Source organism: Channa argus, chromosome 13, assembly GCF_033026475.1.
Source record: "Channa argus isolate prfri chromosome 13, Channa argus male v1.0, whole genome shotgun sequence".
Lineage (NCBI taxonomy): Eukaryota > Metazoa > Chordata > Actinopteri > Anabantiformes > Channidae > Channa > Channa argus.
This window is the reverse complement of record NC_090209.1, coordinates 17,349,386-17,366,681: the sequence shown is the minus strand read 5'-3', so window position 1 is coordinate 17,366,681 and position 17,296 is coordinate 17,349,386. Positions and strand designations below refer to the sequence as shown.

The following is a 17,296-nucleotide window of genomic DNA, read 5'->3' as shown; positions in this document are numbered from 1 at the left end:
TCTCATCTACAACCCACCCACTCCATACAAGATGTCCCACTTTCTGTGAGGAGCCCACAAACAACTGTTTCCTTCCCAAAGGCTGCCAGGCAGTACTATAGCTGGAGGTCTGGATTTTTAAATTCTTGTTCAAGCTTTTATACTTAAAAATGTTCTTGCACTCCAAATCGTTTCCAGTGTTTTAGTGGGGAAAAGTGCTCTGTAAACGTTAAGGTGATTGATTGTTTGACATGTTCTTACATCTTAAAAGGGATACTTTGAATACCAAATACTTACCTCCAGTTGAAATGAAAGGTGGCTGTGAGAGTTGCATCTCTAACAGAGAACAGAATTAATTGATTACATGCATTTCATAGTGAATTCCAAGTCAATTGTAAAGTTTCCGTCAGAAATTTAAAAAATTACAACAAGCTTAATGGAATAAATGGTGACAATTAAAACTGTGATTTATTCTTTCCAAGGTATGAATACCACCTAGATGTCTCTGCATTTACCAGACTACAAGTTAATAAATTATCAAACAACACATTCACAACTGAAGCACTTAATACCATGCAGCAGGTAACATTTTAATATAAAGCGTGTTTCTCTAAAATTAAGGCACTGTGCTTCAGATCTTATCTCATTTTCTGATGTGGCACTGGTTCTCAGTTACAATTTGGCTGATGTGCAGAGATCCCCCTTATTAGATGTCTCGTGCAGCATAATCCAACTGTCTTATCTCTATCTTTTTATTCATCCATCCATCCATATTAAATATGCGATTTTTCAAAATAACGCTGAAATATATGCTTTATATGTATCAAGCTAGAGACTGAGACATTCTTATATATAAACAATAAATACTTAACAGTGCCTCCCCAAATAATCTACATGGTTGTTTCAAAAACAACATGAGTATTTGTTATCTAATAGGTTTAGGGTGAAAGGATGATTTTGAACATATCTCCATGGACAGACTACAGTCAGTAATGACTTACCTCTACTCATGTTTAGTGTCCAGCAGTCTGCAGCCTTGATTCACCACTCCACTGGGTTCCACTGTCCATGCTGTGTTTTTTATTCTAAAACATGGTAGGGAGGTTTTTCACAGATGTTGTCCTAGAAGCTCTGAATTACTGTAATTCTCCTAGGACAGGTCTTAATTCAGAATGCTTTACTAAAGTGAGGTGCATCTGAGCTTCCGGCGCAAAGTTTGTTAAAACCTTTTTTTTATAACACACTTTGGTATGAAGAAACATGTTACCTAGTGGTGTGTGTGTTTGGCCTATGTCTACAGCACAGATGAATAATTAACCCAGATTGCTGACTGATGGACGTCTAATGTGAGTAAAGGCTGAAGATTAGTTAGAAAATTCAGTGATCCTTTAAGATCAGGATGAGTTCAGACCATTATAAATACTTCTTAAAAAGACAGATCCCCAGTGATCCCCAGTTGGTATTTTGATCAATATGCGTATTTCCTTTTTGCCAGAGGGTTAGAAAAGAAATGTGATATCACTTCCGTGTTCACTGTGAATGTCCTGGAGAGTCAGGGGTTCTTACTGGGCTTCCAGCAGTCAAAAAGTTATTTTTCAAATGTTTAATATTTAGTATGGCACCGTTTAATACCATGTTCAGTATCTTTATCCCCAGTGTCCAGTGCCCATATCTCTCAACAAGAATGTAATGAACCCATTGTGAGAAACACATGGAAAAATGTTCTTAATTTAAGTCTGACTTTAGGTATAAACAGACCTACTTTTGTAGCTATTATCTTTCAACAGTGGTTTAGGAAGAGTTTAAAATGTTGTGATCTCTTTCGGCAATTGTGTTGGAAAAATTGCTTTGGAAAAAGTGACACAGTTGTATGGCATTCTTCCTGCATTTCTACAGAAGACTAAGGGGTCATATTTTAGTGAGAAAGCACTTTGCTTCATTCCCATCTTCACCTACATGTGGTTTACTAGAGGAATGTATAGAATGGGACATTTTGTTTGTACAGTTCAAATCAAGAAATCCATTTACCTTTTGAAAAAAAGAAACGTGGACAGTTAGACGTAGATTCTGATGTCTCTAGTGTGAGAAATTAATTTAACATCCATATGCATTAACAGAAAATGTATCATAGTTTTTTTTTTAAAAAAAAGGATACTATTCTGTTTGCATGTTACATTAGAACCAACAGGTCGTCTATTATCATCAAGCAATAAACTGAAATTATGAATCTAACATAAATGTATCATAAAACCTTTTATTGAACATTTGCCAGCTAAATGGCTGTTGAAATGGTTGGACTAATGGGTCTGAATGAGGCCTAATATTGTGGAAATGGCATGGAGATAGCTTTCTAATTGCCTCAGGAAAGCCATTTGCATTTATTACAAACAATGTCATCCCTGTGACAAAATGTCTTGAACACAAACAGGAACCCAGTGACTACATTTACTCTTAAAGATGAATTTTGATTTATTACATATTAGAGTTTATTATTAGATACATTTGGGGTGATGTTTTACAGGTAATGACAGTGGTGCAGGAGTGGAGTTTAAATATAAGTGTAAAACTCCTATTTGTAAAAGTGCACTTTCTGTGTTTGGTCATTCTTGTTTGTGGAAACAGTTGACCAGAAAATCTTAAGTCAGATAGAGACTTTTCCATTTCCTGGCTTGTTATTGAGCTTCTACTGCATCACATGGTTTTCATTAACAGGTTTAAGTTTACCAGTTGTCAGTACTGTTCAAACTCAAACGGTCAATTATAATTTGATTACTAATGATGTCTAAACGATATGCCTGTGCTTTATTGATAAGAACTGTGAAAATTATTTCAGAAAACAAATTAAATTGACCGTGTTCCTCGTGTTGAGACATCAGTGCTTGTTTGGGAGAGCTACTTCTGCAGCCATAAACCAAACACACAATTCAGTCAATCAGTGTTGTTTACTTGTTGTGTTAATAACGTCAAACTGTGTGTGTGTGTCTTTTACAGGTGTGACCATGAAGCTGATGGATGAGGTTGCCGGCATTGTGGCAGCTCGGCACTGCAACACCAATGTTGTCACTGCTTCTGTGGATGCCATCAACTTCCATCGTAAGATCAAGAAAGGTGAGGGTGACATAGAGAATGCTCTGAGCTTTAATTTACACATACATAAAAATACCAACAGGTCTAAAGCCTGTGTACTCTACAAAACAAAGCAATGCAGTGTTCGTGCTATAGGATTAAGGACACCTTGCCTCCATCTTCCATGAAGCCGCTTGTCTTTTACTTTTGCCTCCTGTCCATTAGTGAATTACACTCTCTAAAAGCCCACGTACATGATAATGCAGAAAATCTCAGCAGTCTATAAATTCAGTTTCAGACTGCTGTTCTGCATTGAGCTTGCCAAGCTTAACAGCTGTCACACTGTTTGCTTATAAGGACCAGTTGTGTTTGGTAGGGCTGTTGCTACATCTGGAAAAACACATTATGACTGAGATATTTTCCATTACCTAACTTTGTAAGCTGTCCTCACTGTATAAAGCAAGCAATAAATCATTGATACAGTATTTTCCACAATGACACAAGCCTCTTACTTCAGAGTTTGTTTAAGGATTTTGACAAACACAATTATCCTCATAGCCTTTGACATCTCTGGCTAACTGCTTTAAGTACAATAGGCCTCATTCAACAATATCTCCCTGAGTTTTTTCTTAAATTTCATAACAAAAGCCTAAAAAAAAGTCTACTCCACATTCATGACTTCATCTTAAACAGCAGAAATTGTTTGCACCTGTGTTCTTATGATGATGAAGTAAACACTCTGCCAGTCCTCATAAAAGGGCATGAGACTACAGACCTGTGTGCACACAAAGGACTCACACAGAAACTGAAAAGAAACATTAGGAAAGTGAAGAACAGCCACACAAAATCTAAAGATGGTGAAGCACGAGACTCCATATGAAAAAAAACTAGAAAAGGCAATTTCCAAGGAAATTACGTGGGAGAGCTGTTAAGTCGCCCGGTAGAGGCCGACCGCTCAGAAGCGGCTGAGAGCAGAGGCGTTTGTACGTTCAAAGCCGCAAACGCTGAAGAGAGATAAATACAAACAAAAAGAGAAAGAAGAAGATGACAAGAAAAGGAAAAAATCCAAAATCCCAGGAAAAGTTGAATTAAGAAAAGAAAAAAGTAGAAAGTAACAATGGAGGAAGTAAATAAGTAAAAAGTTGATATTTAAAGTGTAAAGAAGCAGAAAAAGAAGCAAAGTAAAAAGTTGCTATTGAAAGTGTAAAGAAAAAAGTAAGAAGTGAAAAAGCAACAACTTGATTAACAAAAGTGGAAAGAAGTAGTAAGAAACAAAGGAAAAGGTAAATATTCCCAAAGTTAAAAGAAACAAAGAAAGAAGCAAAGTAAAAAAGTTGCTATTAAAAGTGTAAAGGAAGAAGTGAAAAAGCAACAACTTGATTAACAAAAGTGGAAAGAAGTAGTAAGAAACAAAGGAAAAGGTAAATATTCCCAAAGTTAAAAGAAACAAAAAAAAGAAGCAAAGTAAAAAAGTTGCTATTAAAGTGTAAAGAAAAAAGCTAGAAGTAACTAATTAGAAATGAAGGAACCATTTTAATGCTGAAAAACTGTTGAAAAAAAAAAAGTTGAAAAGAGCTTTTAATTTGAAAGTGTGTTTCCTGTCTGTGTCTGCGTGGTAGTTTGTGTGTCCACTGTAGGGAGACTTCAAAACAAACTCATTTTAGCATTTAAATGCTAAATAATTAAAATAAGAATGATAAAAGGCTTTTATTTTGAAAGTGTGTTTCCTGTCTGTGGGTGTGTGTGTAGGGAAACTTCACCACAAAGTCATTTTAGCATTTAAATGCTAAAAAGTGGATAAAATATTATGAAAGGCTTTTATTTTGAAAGTGTGTTTCCTATCTGTGAGGGTGTGTGTGTAGGGAAACTTCACCACAAAGTCATTTTAGCATTTAAATGCTAAAAAGTGGATAACATATTATGAAAGGCTTTTATTTTGAAAGGGTATTTCCTGTCTGTGAGGGTGTGTGTCTGTGTGTGTCTCCACTGTGTATGTTGAGGGAGAAAAACTCAGGTAAAGTGTGTGGACACAGCTCTGAGGCTGATTACATGACGTCATGCAGCTGTGTCCGTTACCATGACAATGACTGCTGCCCGCTGCCCGCCTGCTGAGTCATGTGAGCCAAATGCAAAGGCAGGCTGGAAAAGTGCTGAGACTATGCCTCGCAAAATGCTCAAAATATGAAAAAGTATTAGTCCTATCGAAACAATTCAAAAACTGTGAGTGACAAAAGGCTTCAATGAACACACTGATGTACTTTATTTGAAGATACTCCATAAAATGAAGGCGTGGTGGCGATTTTAAAACAGCCCCCCGTTTGTGATTTGATTAGAATTTAAGAACCTCTGTTATAATGGGCTCCAATGGGAGTTTTGACGGCACTCTCTCTGCTTCTGGACACTTGGAGAAAGAACCGTCAGTCCTGTCACTATGAGAGTTACATTTACTGAAAGAAGACAAAAATACCTACATTCTGATGTATAGTTTGTTTATGTAAGATTAAAGTTGACTGAAGGAAAGAAGGAAAAGAAGGAAAAAAGTTGCTAAAAGTGGAAGCTGAAAAGTTAGAGTGCGTGTGATGTCACCCACTCTAGCTGCTCCAACATTCCGCAATACACACTAATGGAAAAGTTGAAAAAGCTCCAAAAGTTGCCTAAAACTAAAACTGCGATTATTCAAAAAGTATAAAAGATAGAAAGAAGCTGATCCACCCAGAAAAAGTTGAAAGGGACTAGACCCGTATAAACTTTAAATGAAGTTTCTACTCCAAAGTATGACGACACAAGAGGCAGATGAAAAGTGGCAAGTTGAAGGGAAATTTTAAGTGCCTTCCATTCATTTTCTATGGGAAAAAAAGTTCATAAAAAGTGAAATATAATAAAAAGTATAAAAGTTATTAATGAGAAAAGTAATACCACCCCTGTCCTAAAAGGGACCTACGTTTAGGAAGTGGAACGAAGATGTTATCAGATGTTATCATTACCTAAGCTTATGATGTTAACAACAGGCAAAACTACATCTCTCCTCCCATTGTTGAATTCTGAATTGAATTGTGTTTTATACTTCACAGCCCCTGCAATTGTAGCAGGTCAGTTATTGCTGCACCTAATTTGAAGTACAGTACATGAATTCTCAAATACAGGTGTTGCCAAATCATTTAGTGAGGTCTGATTAGGAAGGCAGGTATGGATGACGCATTTAAAACATTTAAAATGCCCTTTTTTGGGAGTGTCAGGATCTGAAAACTGAACAGCATGTACTGGTTGAGATCAATGTTCAACACTTTCACCTGCTCGCACTGTAGTTGCTTCAGTTTCCGCCTCTGTCTGTCCTCTGACTTTTGGAGGTGGTGACATGATTTCTCTTGGCTTTCACTGGAAGTTCAGTGTTATGTCACCCAGTAGATTTCCCAGATCACAAAAAATACTCATAGTGTGGATTTATTGCTATTTTTACATCAAGTCTTATTTACTTGTTCAGTTCTAAAACCAGTTAACTGTAGATAATACACATGATTTTGAGCTATTCTGCTCACAAATGCAGTACAGATAGATGTCAAATATTTTAAATGATCCAAACTATCAGTAGTAATAATAGGGTTTTATTATGTTTATGTCTCACAATTCAAGAGCAGAAAGACCCAGTTCTGAAAACAGAATTCACCAATGTTTTCTAGACATAAATACAGAACCAGCTGTACAGAATAGAATAAAAAATAGATTAACTATCATTAAAAGTCTAGGAGAGAGAGAAATTTGTGAACAGAGCCCTTTAGGCAAAGTTTTATTCTAGGAATGGGACCGCCACCAAACCACTTGGATAAGAGTCTATAGAGAATATAAAGTTGATGTCACACCACGTTGTTTTTGTTTTAGTGCGCCGTGTTGTCAGGATCCCCCTGCCTTTTTGCTTTTGAGATGAAGCCCACTGAAAAGCATCACTATGTCGTTCAGTGCTGCTGACATAGAAGTTCTATAAAGGAGTGCCTTCTTACCTCTGCCCCAGCTCCATCAAATTTGAATGAACTAAACAGTTTAACACAGCAAAACAAAAGGTATGCACTTAACCTACTGTAACCACTATAATTTATGGACAAAATGAACAATAAATACATTGAGATGGGAAGCTAAGAGCTAGTGAATTAAACAGACTGGGGTCTGTGTCTGTACACATGGAGAATGATTAGTGATTAGGTTTGGAGGTCCCACTTTGACTGGAAAATACGTAGTCACTTAAGGTTTAACATTGAAAATAATCTGTACAGAGCAGGGAAAGTTAACAGCGTAAAGAAATTTCAAAAGGTTTTAAGCATTTCAGAACCAACAAAAAATGAAATCTATTCGCTTGAAGCTACATTGAGGCTCCACACTAAACAATTACTGAGATCAGAGAATAAATAGACTCAAGTTGTGAGTTGGTCACCTCAAAGCTACCTTTAGGTGCAGAAATTAGGTTTTAGTGCTAGGTTTGTATCCCCTTATAAATGAAATGCCATTTTAAAATGAAGGGATGCAGAGTTTACTACCAAACTGTACACAAAGATCCCATGGCTTAGTGCATAAAATTGACACAAATTTTGCAATATTTTTGACCACAATAATACTACGAATGTCAAAATAACACAAACTGGTACCAGTATCACTGAAATTACTCAATTCTTAATACCAGTTTTGATGCCATGGCAAAAAATAAACCAATTTATGTAATTTATGGATTTTACCATTAACTTTTTATATTTCATTCCACCAACAAGAGTGTGATGGAGCCTTTAAGCAAGGCAGTACTGTTATTGTAAGCAAAACATTACCGTGCAAAAACTAAAAAATTTTTTTTTACTGTGACAAAACATTTCTTCTGCAGTTTTTTTGTCAATCTTCTGTGCCTCTGAAAAGCTTCAGACATGTTTGGCTCCATGTGTGCATTTGTCTACTTATTGCCCATCACTCCTGCTCCACCTCGTTATTCCTCTGCCAATACACTGAAAAGACATCATAGTTTGTACATTAGCACTGTGCTTGAAATTACTTACTAATACAGTAATTTTCCTCCTTTGGTCCATTTGCATATCAGCTTCTGATAGTTGATAACTTTTCCCTGATTATTTAACTCAAATGCAACTCAACTCATTCAAATCCAAATCCATTTTATACGTGACCTTTGCCATATACTTTTTAATGAGCTGCAGTGAACCTGTTAACTGCACCTGCTCACACTATTTCACATGTTGTTGTTGTAGTGTGTTTGCTATTTTATTTTAAATCTATTTTCTTTTGCATTTTTTAGAATTTTGTAATCGACTCGGCATTGAAGCATTTGTTCTTGTAATATTCCTACATAATACGGTATAAAAGCTCATAAGTGTTGGAGAAATGCTGTCAGAAATGGTATCAAAGTTAAAAACATTTGGCTTAGTTTTGTACAAATCCAGTTATTAATAGATATAGCTTGAACATATCAAAACTGCACAAACAACCTAATGATGATAGATCAAGGTGTTTGATTTGTTCTGTGAACGGTATGCCAACATTAATCCAAAAGTTTACCTGATTGATAAAATACACATTTAAAAATAATATAGAAAAGAATTTATTTGCACACAATTTATCCAATTAAGAATGGATACAAAAAATAAATAAAATGCTTAATTAAAAATAATAAATCAGTTTTTTTCAGCTTTATCTTTTGTTATTGAATTCAGCAGTTGTTTTTCATCACATGTTTAAACTATGTGTTTCATTAACAATCAACATTCTTCTTTGGGAGGTCTCTTAGACACAGACCAATATTGACTTGCTTTTGAAGACGTTAAATGTTTTCCTTGTCTTTTGTGTTTACATTGTCTTCTCAATACATGTGCTTATAAATATTTTGAGACAAAATGCTTGTTTATGTTTTGTGTAGATATTCTCTTCTACTTTAAATAATGTTAACAATTTTATAGACACTTGTACAACTGCACTATACAAACCAAATAGATCCCTGTGTGAGAGACAAAGACATCTAGATTATGTTGTGTGGATTGATTTCCTTAGCAAACAAGTGCTGTTTTTAACCTGAGTGTCTTCCCATAGACTTAGCGGAGCTAATTATTTTAAACATTAGAAAATGGATGGACTGCTCTTATCGCTTTTAAATCACTTGTTTATTAGGTTGGCTTCCCTTACACATTAACATTTTATTCCTCTTTCACCACAGACTTTGCAAAAAGTAAAGTAATATTGTGTATTATTTAACCCTAAATGTATATTTTTCTACTTTGAGAATATAATAAGTCATTGAGGTGTTGGCCATTGATGTATCACAGGAGTGTTCAGTCAGTGCTGTGTTCCTTTATTCCTTACAACATAATGCCCAGAGGTACAAAGACTGGGAACAAAGGCATAAAACTTCAAAAGGTGAATGTTAGATGAAAGGAGATTTCAGGAAGAGTGAAAGGAGTGCTAAAGTAGAGAGAGAAATTGTGAGAGAAAGTAAGAAAGGAAAGGCTTAACATGAATGCTCACAAAGACATTCTTGTATATTGATTATAATTTGTATTTGATTATTTCAGCATGATTTGTATGAACTTGACATTGCTATGAAAGATTTCCAAATAAGTAAAGATAGAAAAAATGACATGTGACTGGTGGAAACACGTCAACATCTTAGTATTGTCTTCACCTTTATCTTGACCTGTTCAGTGTGGTGACGTCAATGGGAGGACTTTGAGTTTTATTGTAACTTTGAATTAAAACCTGTATGTTACTATTTACATGGGAAACACAGTATATTACACTGTACTTGTAATATACTGCAAACGCACCACCGTACTAATTTGTATTGCGGTTTTTGTCACATTTTCTGTGCTTCTGAAAAGCTTTAGACATGCTTGGCTCAGAGTGTACATTTGTCTACGTCATGCCCATGTCTCCTGCTCAACCTCCTCCTCCCCCCGCTTCTTGCCAATACAATGAAAAGACATGATAGTTTGTATATGAACACTGTGCCTCAAATGACTTATTAATGCACTAAAGACATATTCTACACAGTCACCATACCAGTGGAGACCGTCAGAGCATCACATCACTACAGGTCTATCTTTGAGATGCTTAGCTAAGTCTGAGGGGTTTCCTCCTTTGCTTGCAAAAGCTCTGATAAACTGTTTGCATATCAGCTTTTGATGGTTGATAACTTTTCCCTGATTATTCATGTTAAATGCTTATCTCCATACTAACAGAATTCCATGTTGTCGTTCTTGTAGCTTTAGAAGTAAGGATGTGGATTTCATCATATACAGTGCAGAATATCATGAAAGAGACTGTTAAAAAGAAGTGTTAGGATGAGGTGATGCAACACTAGTAAACATGCCCCGTCCCAATTTTTTAAAACGTGTTGTTGGCACTAAATTCAAAATGAGCAAATGTTTCACATCAAACAATCAAATTTCTCAGTTTCAACATTTGTTTATATTGTTTTTTAAACCATAACAATCAATAGGGTTAAATTATTTGCAAATCATTGCATATTCACATTTTACACAGCAGCATCACAGCTTTTATGATATTTATGTTAACAGTCATAACTAAATCAGGCTGTACCATCCTAAGAGAGGAAAGAATATTGCATATGCCATTTTAGGTTACAGTATAACATTTTTTGAAAATGCAAAAAGCTGAAGAATGCATCATAGTAGCAAAAAACAATAGTTAATAAAGACACATCTGAGCCACAGATGTGTTTGGAATGTATCCAGACTCTGGATCATAATCATTCCTTTGTTTTGTTTGAAGCAGTTAGTTTTTGGTTAGAGTACTTTTCTGCATTGTATGTTTCTGAATATGACGCACTTTATGTGATTTCCAGTAACACAAAAACAATCTTGTCTGCCTAAAGTGCTTCTGCAGACATTGTGGAAATGAAGGTTGTTATTTCACCTGCCTGTTGCCTTGTTCCTTTCTTTTATAACTTCTCTGGGTACTTTTGAGTGCTACAATGAACATGTGTAACAACAAGCAAAGCACCAGTAGATTTCCAAGACATTTCCACTTTGTCTTAATTCAGTAAAAAGAGTAATAGAGAAACCTAAACTGTATTCACACAGGTTATAGCTAAAATAACAAATGTGGCTCAAAGGCTTTAGAATCATTGCTCAGTTTACAACATAAAACCCAGGCATGGACTGTCCTTGCAGTGGTTTAATTGCTCCTTAGAGATGGGGAAAAAGCTCTGGCAGATTTTCACGTTGGCTGACTTTCAATCCAATAAGTGCTTTTTTGCATTAATCAATTATTAATTTAGAAGGTCTTTAAAAAAATCTAATTTTCATCAAGGTCCATTTTTGTGTAATTTCAGTGGGCGGAGCATTTGTTTACCTGAATGTATGAGTGGTTCCTGGCAGTAACTTATAAAATCACTCAATGGGCCATACAAGATTGCTTGTATTATTGCTAGGTTAGCAAGCTGTAGGGAAATGCATGGACAATCACATTTCTATATAACATCGCAATATCTTATCTTATATTAGTCTTTACCATCATCATTGCTTGATGTAATTTCTCTAATCTTTTTGCTAAAAAAATCTTGTCATAACATTTATCAGTGAGAGGAGAATAAACTTACAAATTTTTTAAACACCAAAAATCTTATTGAGCCTTTCATATACTGTATGTTTGCCAGTGCACAGAAAGCTGCCTGAATTTTAGTCCCTAAGCTGATCTAGGTCTTGGACAATAACGGACGTAACATTATATTGGTAAATAACATACCGTGACGCTTAGGAGCTAATGTCTCTGGCACCAATTTTGTGGACCGGAGAAGCTGGCATACTCGAAAATAGGGATCATTGAATACATTCATTGAGCGAATGTATTACAAGAACTGGATACTGCCTGTTTCTTCCAATGTTCGGCTATTCAGTAAACTTCTCTTGTTTGCTCATTTAATGCGGCCCACTGCACATGCACATTAGCATCTCTATCTCTGGTCTTGCTGCCAGACCCATAGACCTAATTCTGAGATAACATCACACTCATGGCCCCTGGGACATTTTACACCTTCAAGTAATCATTGTCAACCTTAAAATACGGGCAGGCTGGGTTTGTTTGTACTTTAAAAAAAAAAACATCTGATGGCCTTGTGCTGTTGATACTCTATGAAGTCAGTGTTGTGATAGGTTGCCTGCATAGTAAAGGAGCTTCATCACTGTCAGTAATGTCAAACAATCAAGTCTAGTTTTCGCAGAAATTGTTTCCTTAACATCAAAGTATTCTTAAAATCTTTCATTATTTAAGACTTTAACTGTTTTATTAGATCTCAGTCATATAGTCGAGATCTTTCTCAGACTGCAGTGATTGCACCTTCGCACATCGTCTGTCTAGCAACATCAGTAATAATCCAGTACAGGAACATCAAAGAGAATAAAGCAACACATCAGCATTGCCCAGTACTTTTAGTTGACCGTTCTTTTTCCCTGCAGTAACAAAAAGAGAGGAGAACAAATTTTTAATGAGTCAAACACATTAGATGGATTAAGATGAATCTCATACTGAAAGCAGAAATATGATGGGTCTTCTGAATATATGGTAAACATTAATCTTTTTTTAACGAAGAGTTTTGTTAACAAAGAGTTTTAACTAAAATTTGGCTTAGGTTTTACTTTTGTCATATGTCAGCTATACTTGACATCCTTACCCTGCAGTAATCTTAAAGACTTGCAGTAGGACTGATTGATTGGCTGTACTTCTTAAATTCTTGCTACCAGAGATGATGTGTGTCATTGTGCCGACTCTCAGTGGAGCAGACTACAAGAAGCGTATCACGGAACAATATGAAGGAGATTGCCAGAGCAGATGTACAGTACAGTTTTCCTTGGCTGACAATATTAACATACCAGCACATTCACATTGTTTTATTATTTATTTTTTTATTTATACTTATGTTATTTAAAGTAAATATTGTTTCCTTGGAGTTTTTAGGTGATTTAAAACTGTGAAACACTTAAAATGGTTACAATGGAATCTCAATTTTGACATAAAACGACAAAATCAGGTATCTATGGATGGCTGAAAGGTTTTTTTAGAAATTGACAAACCACGTGATTAAATCAAGACATTATTTTGAGTTGTCTTTTTTTCTCTCTGAAAACCAGTGTCCTCCATTAATGTCAAAGTTTTCCCTGTCTCATTCCTTTTCTCCCAAGGCTGTGTGGTGACTGTGACAGGGCGGCTCACTTTTGTCAGCAACAAGTCCATGGAAATTGAAGTGTTGGTCGATGCTTCCTCGCTGACGGAGGAAGAGAAAGGGAAGTATCGTGCTGTCTCTGCCTTCTTCACCTTCATCTCCCTGGATAAGTTCAACAAGCCTCTGCCTGTTCCTCCTCTTAAGGTTGGTGCCATCCAGCTGTGATTTCTCACATTTGTCATTTTGTTAAAGCCTGAATGTGGTGTTATAAGAGGATTCAGCACTTACTTTCAGGATGCAAAATGTGCATGACTACCTGCCGACAAGAGAAAGACGCCTGCTGTTTGTTCTGATTCTTCTGTACACAATGATTTATACCCTGTTAATATGCAAACACTGCACGCACAGGCCATCTGTTTAACTCAGCACATTTAAATTATTTGCTGGCACCATTCATCTGCCCCGATTGTCTTTGTAATGTCTCCATTTAAAACTCATCCAGCTTTTGTGTGAAATAAAATGAGCTTGTCAGTTAGACAGGAGACGAGCCATTAATATTACATTTCCGGACTAAACAAACAATTTAGTTGATTGTGATTACATTTTTACTATTCAATTTATTCAATTTCAATTATAATCACTTTATGTTTCTTCGGTCAAAAGTTCTTTTTCAGTTTGCTTATGAGGTTAGATTGTTGTTTTGCTGGAATTTTATTATTTATACATTATTTTTTATTTATATATTTTATTTTTTTATACATGATTCACTTCACTTTAGCATGAATCTGTTTTTTGATTTGGTAATGATTGCGTTAGCCTTCTTTTAGTCAAGCAAAGCCTGCAACAACAGCATGGGCTGAGTGGGCAGCTTCAGTGAAATTTGCCAGACCAACAGCAGGTCATTAGTCTCTCAAGTGCGCACTTACACAAAATTCTGAGTTTTCACCTGGGCTAATCATTAAATTTTAAGTATGTGCAGACTACTGAGTAAGCCAGGGAAATGCATTAAAAGTGAAAACCATGCAGAAATATTTTAGGTAAGTCAAGAACAATTTCTTTCATCTTTTACGTTGCATTAACCAAAAAAATGAACCAAATTCTTTAAAGGAGTATAAAATAAAACCACTACTATAAAAATAGTGCAATAACAACAGCAAGTAAAACAAGCATTTAATAAAAAATAACTGCAGGAAAAAAGCTCCTCAGTGTGAGTTGTTATAGGTGTGTTGTCAAGTGCTACTGTGGCCGTTCTTACCTTAAACATTTTCACACACTTAATGGTGCAGCGCCAGCCTATAACACCATGTCACATCTATTTAGAAACAGTTCTCTGCCCCAGCCAGAGAGAAATGTGCATCAAATCTGTGTCTCGGCTGGTCGGCTTTTTCAGATGTCTGCTGTTCTCTTCATTTCCATTTCACAAAAAAACCCATGTTTGGTTCGTCCATTGTCTGCCTCCCTCCGTGTGTTTATTACTCAGTTTTCCATCTCACACAAGCTGTTCGTGGCTTTTGTTTTTTGCAGGGAATTGCAATTGCATTCACCTGAATTTTATGAAAAGAGATACTAAAAAAACCCCACTGGTGCTTTTAATAATTCATCCTCGGCACTATAAATGGAAAGCTTATCCGGCTTGTGAAGATGCTCATTCGTATAAAGCTCACAGCTGAAACAGGAGTTGAAACCTTTATTCATGCATTCAGTTTCTGCAATCTGGAAAAAAACATGAGAATGAAACTGTGTTATGGACACAAATTGTGAGCAGACTGTGGTCCTCCACTGCTTTGACATGTGTTTTTCAACTATTATTTTCAGTATGTTAATAAAAAAAAAAAAAAACATGTTTTACAAGCACGTGCATTAATCTTGTATATCACAGAGGACCAAGCTGAGTCTCCTTCCACTCATTGTCTTTTAGAGCTTTTCTCTATTTTACTGAATGAATTCAAACATTAGAACACCCTTCAAAGTGAAAGACAAATACTCACCTTTCAGTAATGAAATTCTCATTATCTCTGTTTTACTTCAGTTGCCTTCTATAAATAACCCTATCAAAGGAACAGCTTCTGCTATTTTTGACTGCAGGTGCTTCCCACCCTCTTCTCTTATCCTCACTTTCTCTCAACTGAGCCCACTGCATTTACTATTTTGAGATTTTTCCCCTTTTAGTTCAGCAGGGGGTTAGGGACTATGCGTGTGTGTGTGTATACGTGGGGGGTCGTACATGGGTTGTCGCTAATGTTATCATACTGTGCTTGAGAGGGGAAAGAGGACAGTGTGAGCAGAACGGAAAGTATCAGGGGATGCCTTGCCTTTCTGCAGCAGTACCCTTTAAAGGTACTGAAATAATTTCGGCGCATGCTGGGACATCGTAAAAATAAATAAAGTATCTGGAAAATCTTTTGACCATCTTGCTACTGTATGTTTTAGTTGTATTTGTGGACATTTTAATGGGGTAGTTTATTTGGACAAGTTTATTACCAGAAGGTCAGCACTTACAATACAACCAGATTGTGATTGTGCTGTTACACCGGTTAATGTCATTGTATAAATGAAAAGGTGATTGTTGCTACACCTGTGTGCTATAATCAAATCGTTTTTCTTATTCATTGTTGTTTCATATCATTTCTATTCATGGTTCCTGACTCCCTCACTCTTAATCGCATTCTTTCTTTCCATCCCTCCTTTACCCTCCATTCTCTATCTCCCTTCCTCCTTGCTGGCAGACACTCAGCTGGCCTCCCTTGACATGAAAACAAGCCTGGTTGTCATGGTAACCTCCTGTAGTCCACATGAAGTGATGCACATTTATTTTTAGATGCCTCCCATTCAAGACAATCTGCAATGGGTTAACGGGTACACTCATACCAGAGTTGCAGATATTTCTGACTCTGTGGAGATCAAAGACATAAAACACAGACCCTACCGAAGTTTGTTCTCATAGGGCCTTTGTGCATGAATCTGTAAAGCATGATTAATAAATAATCATTGGGAGTTTTGTTTTTATTCATACTTTGCTGGTACATATGCATAGAGGCCAAAACTAAATTACAGCAAGTTCTGTTTTCTTTGGTCACTGCTTTACAACAGTGCCAAAGAAGAAGCAGGACAGTGTAATTGTTAAGGAACATAAGTATGCTATAAATGTAAATGTAAAATTTTCAGCTCCAAACATTAGTAATAATGAAACCGATTCCTTCAGAGAACTTGATTCTGATATCATTTGCTATAGTAGTTTGATCAGGACCTGTTTATATTTGAATCCTTATTTAATATTTGAATGTTTGAAATGACATGCTTGAGCTTGACAAGTTCAGTGAATGTACTGCTTTGCATTCATGAAACATAGCATATCAGAAAGAACCAAACCCCGAATGCACCAATGCACAATGTTTCATTTATTCAAACGCCTACTTTTGATCAGCTTCATAATCACAGAAATGCTATGTACACAACTGTTTTTAACAGTGTTCAACTGCACTGTTAATAAACAACTATGCAACTATGCATCGTGTATCATCGTGGATCATGTCACACACTATTACACAAACTGTGATGAAGTCCAGGTTATTGAGAATGTGGTTGATTTATTAGCTGAACATCAGACAAATAATAGTCAGAGTGTAAAATATTAATCATAACTGAAGAGCTAAATCCATGGACAGAGGTCCTTTCAGGACTGAAAAAGAGACAGTGCTGAGTATGGATTTGTTTTATGTCTACAAAGGAAAAAGGCATTGTGTAAAATGTCATCGTTTGTGCATGAGAGTGTCTGTCTCTCTCACTTTGTTTCTCTTTGTCACACAAACAACCAGGTTAGTATCTAGACTCATGCCTTATAGAGTGAAACTGGCACATGGCTGTACCACTGATTAGGCCTCGTCCCAACATGAAGGAACCTCTCTGGTATTTTGCTGGAATTGCATGAGTGAGGCCCTTTTCTTGGCTTTATCTTTACTGTTAGGTCACCCCAGCTTTTAGGTCTGACATGATCTTCGTTGGTCTTTTTCAGTAAAGTTTATGTCGGATAGATTGGCTTAACTTTTTTTACAGACATATACATTCTCTTAATGTAGTGAAATCATTAGCAAT

The 17,296-nt window shown here is 36.1% G+C and overlaps 1 protein-coding gene across 6 annotated transcripts in view; it reads left to right on the top strand.

Annotated features, from left to right (window-relative positions):
• The window catches only part of acot7 (acyl-CoA thioesterase 7), a 48,227-nt gene that overhangs the window by 27,118 nt on the left and 3,813 nt on the right, over positions 1-17,296 (top strand). For all 6 annotated transcript variants that reach the window (XM_067527937.1, XM_067527940.1, XM_067527939.1 and 3 more), the window contains 2 exons: positions 2,971-3,087; positions 13,224-13,408. In XM_067527937.1, the coding sequence (XP_067384038.1) occupies positions 2,971-3,087; positions 13,224-13,408 (302 nt within the window). The remainder of the gene's footprint in view (positions 1-2,970; positions 3,088-13,223; positions 13,409-17,296) is intronic.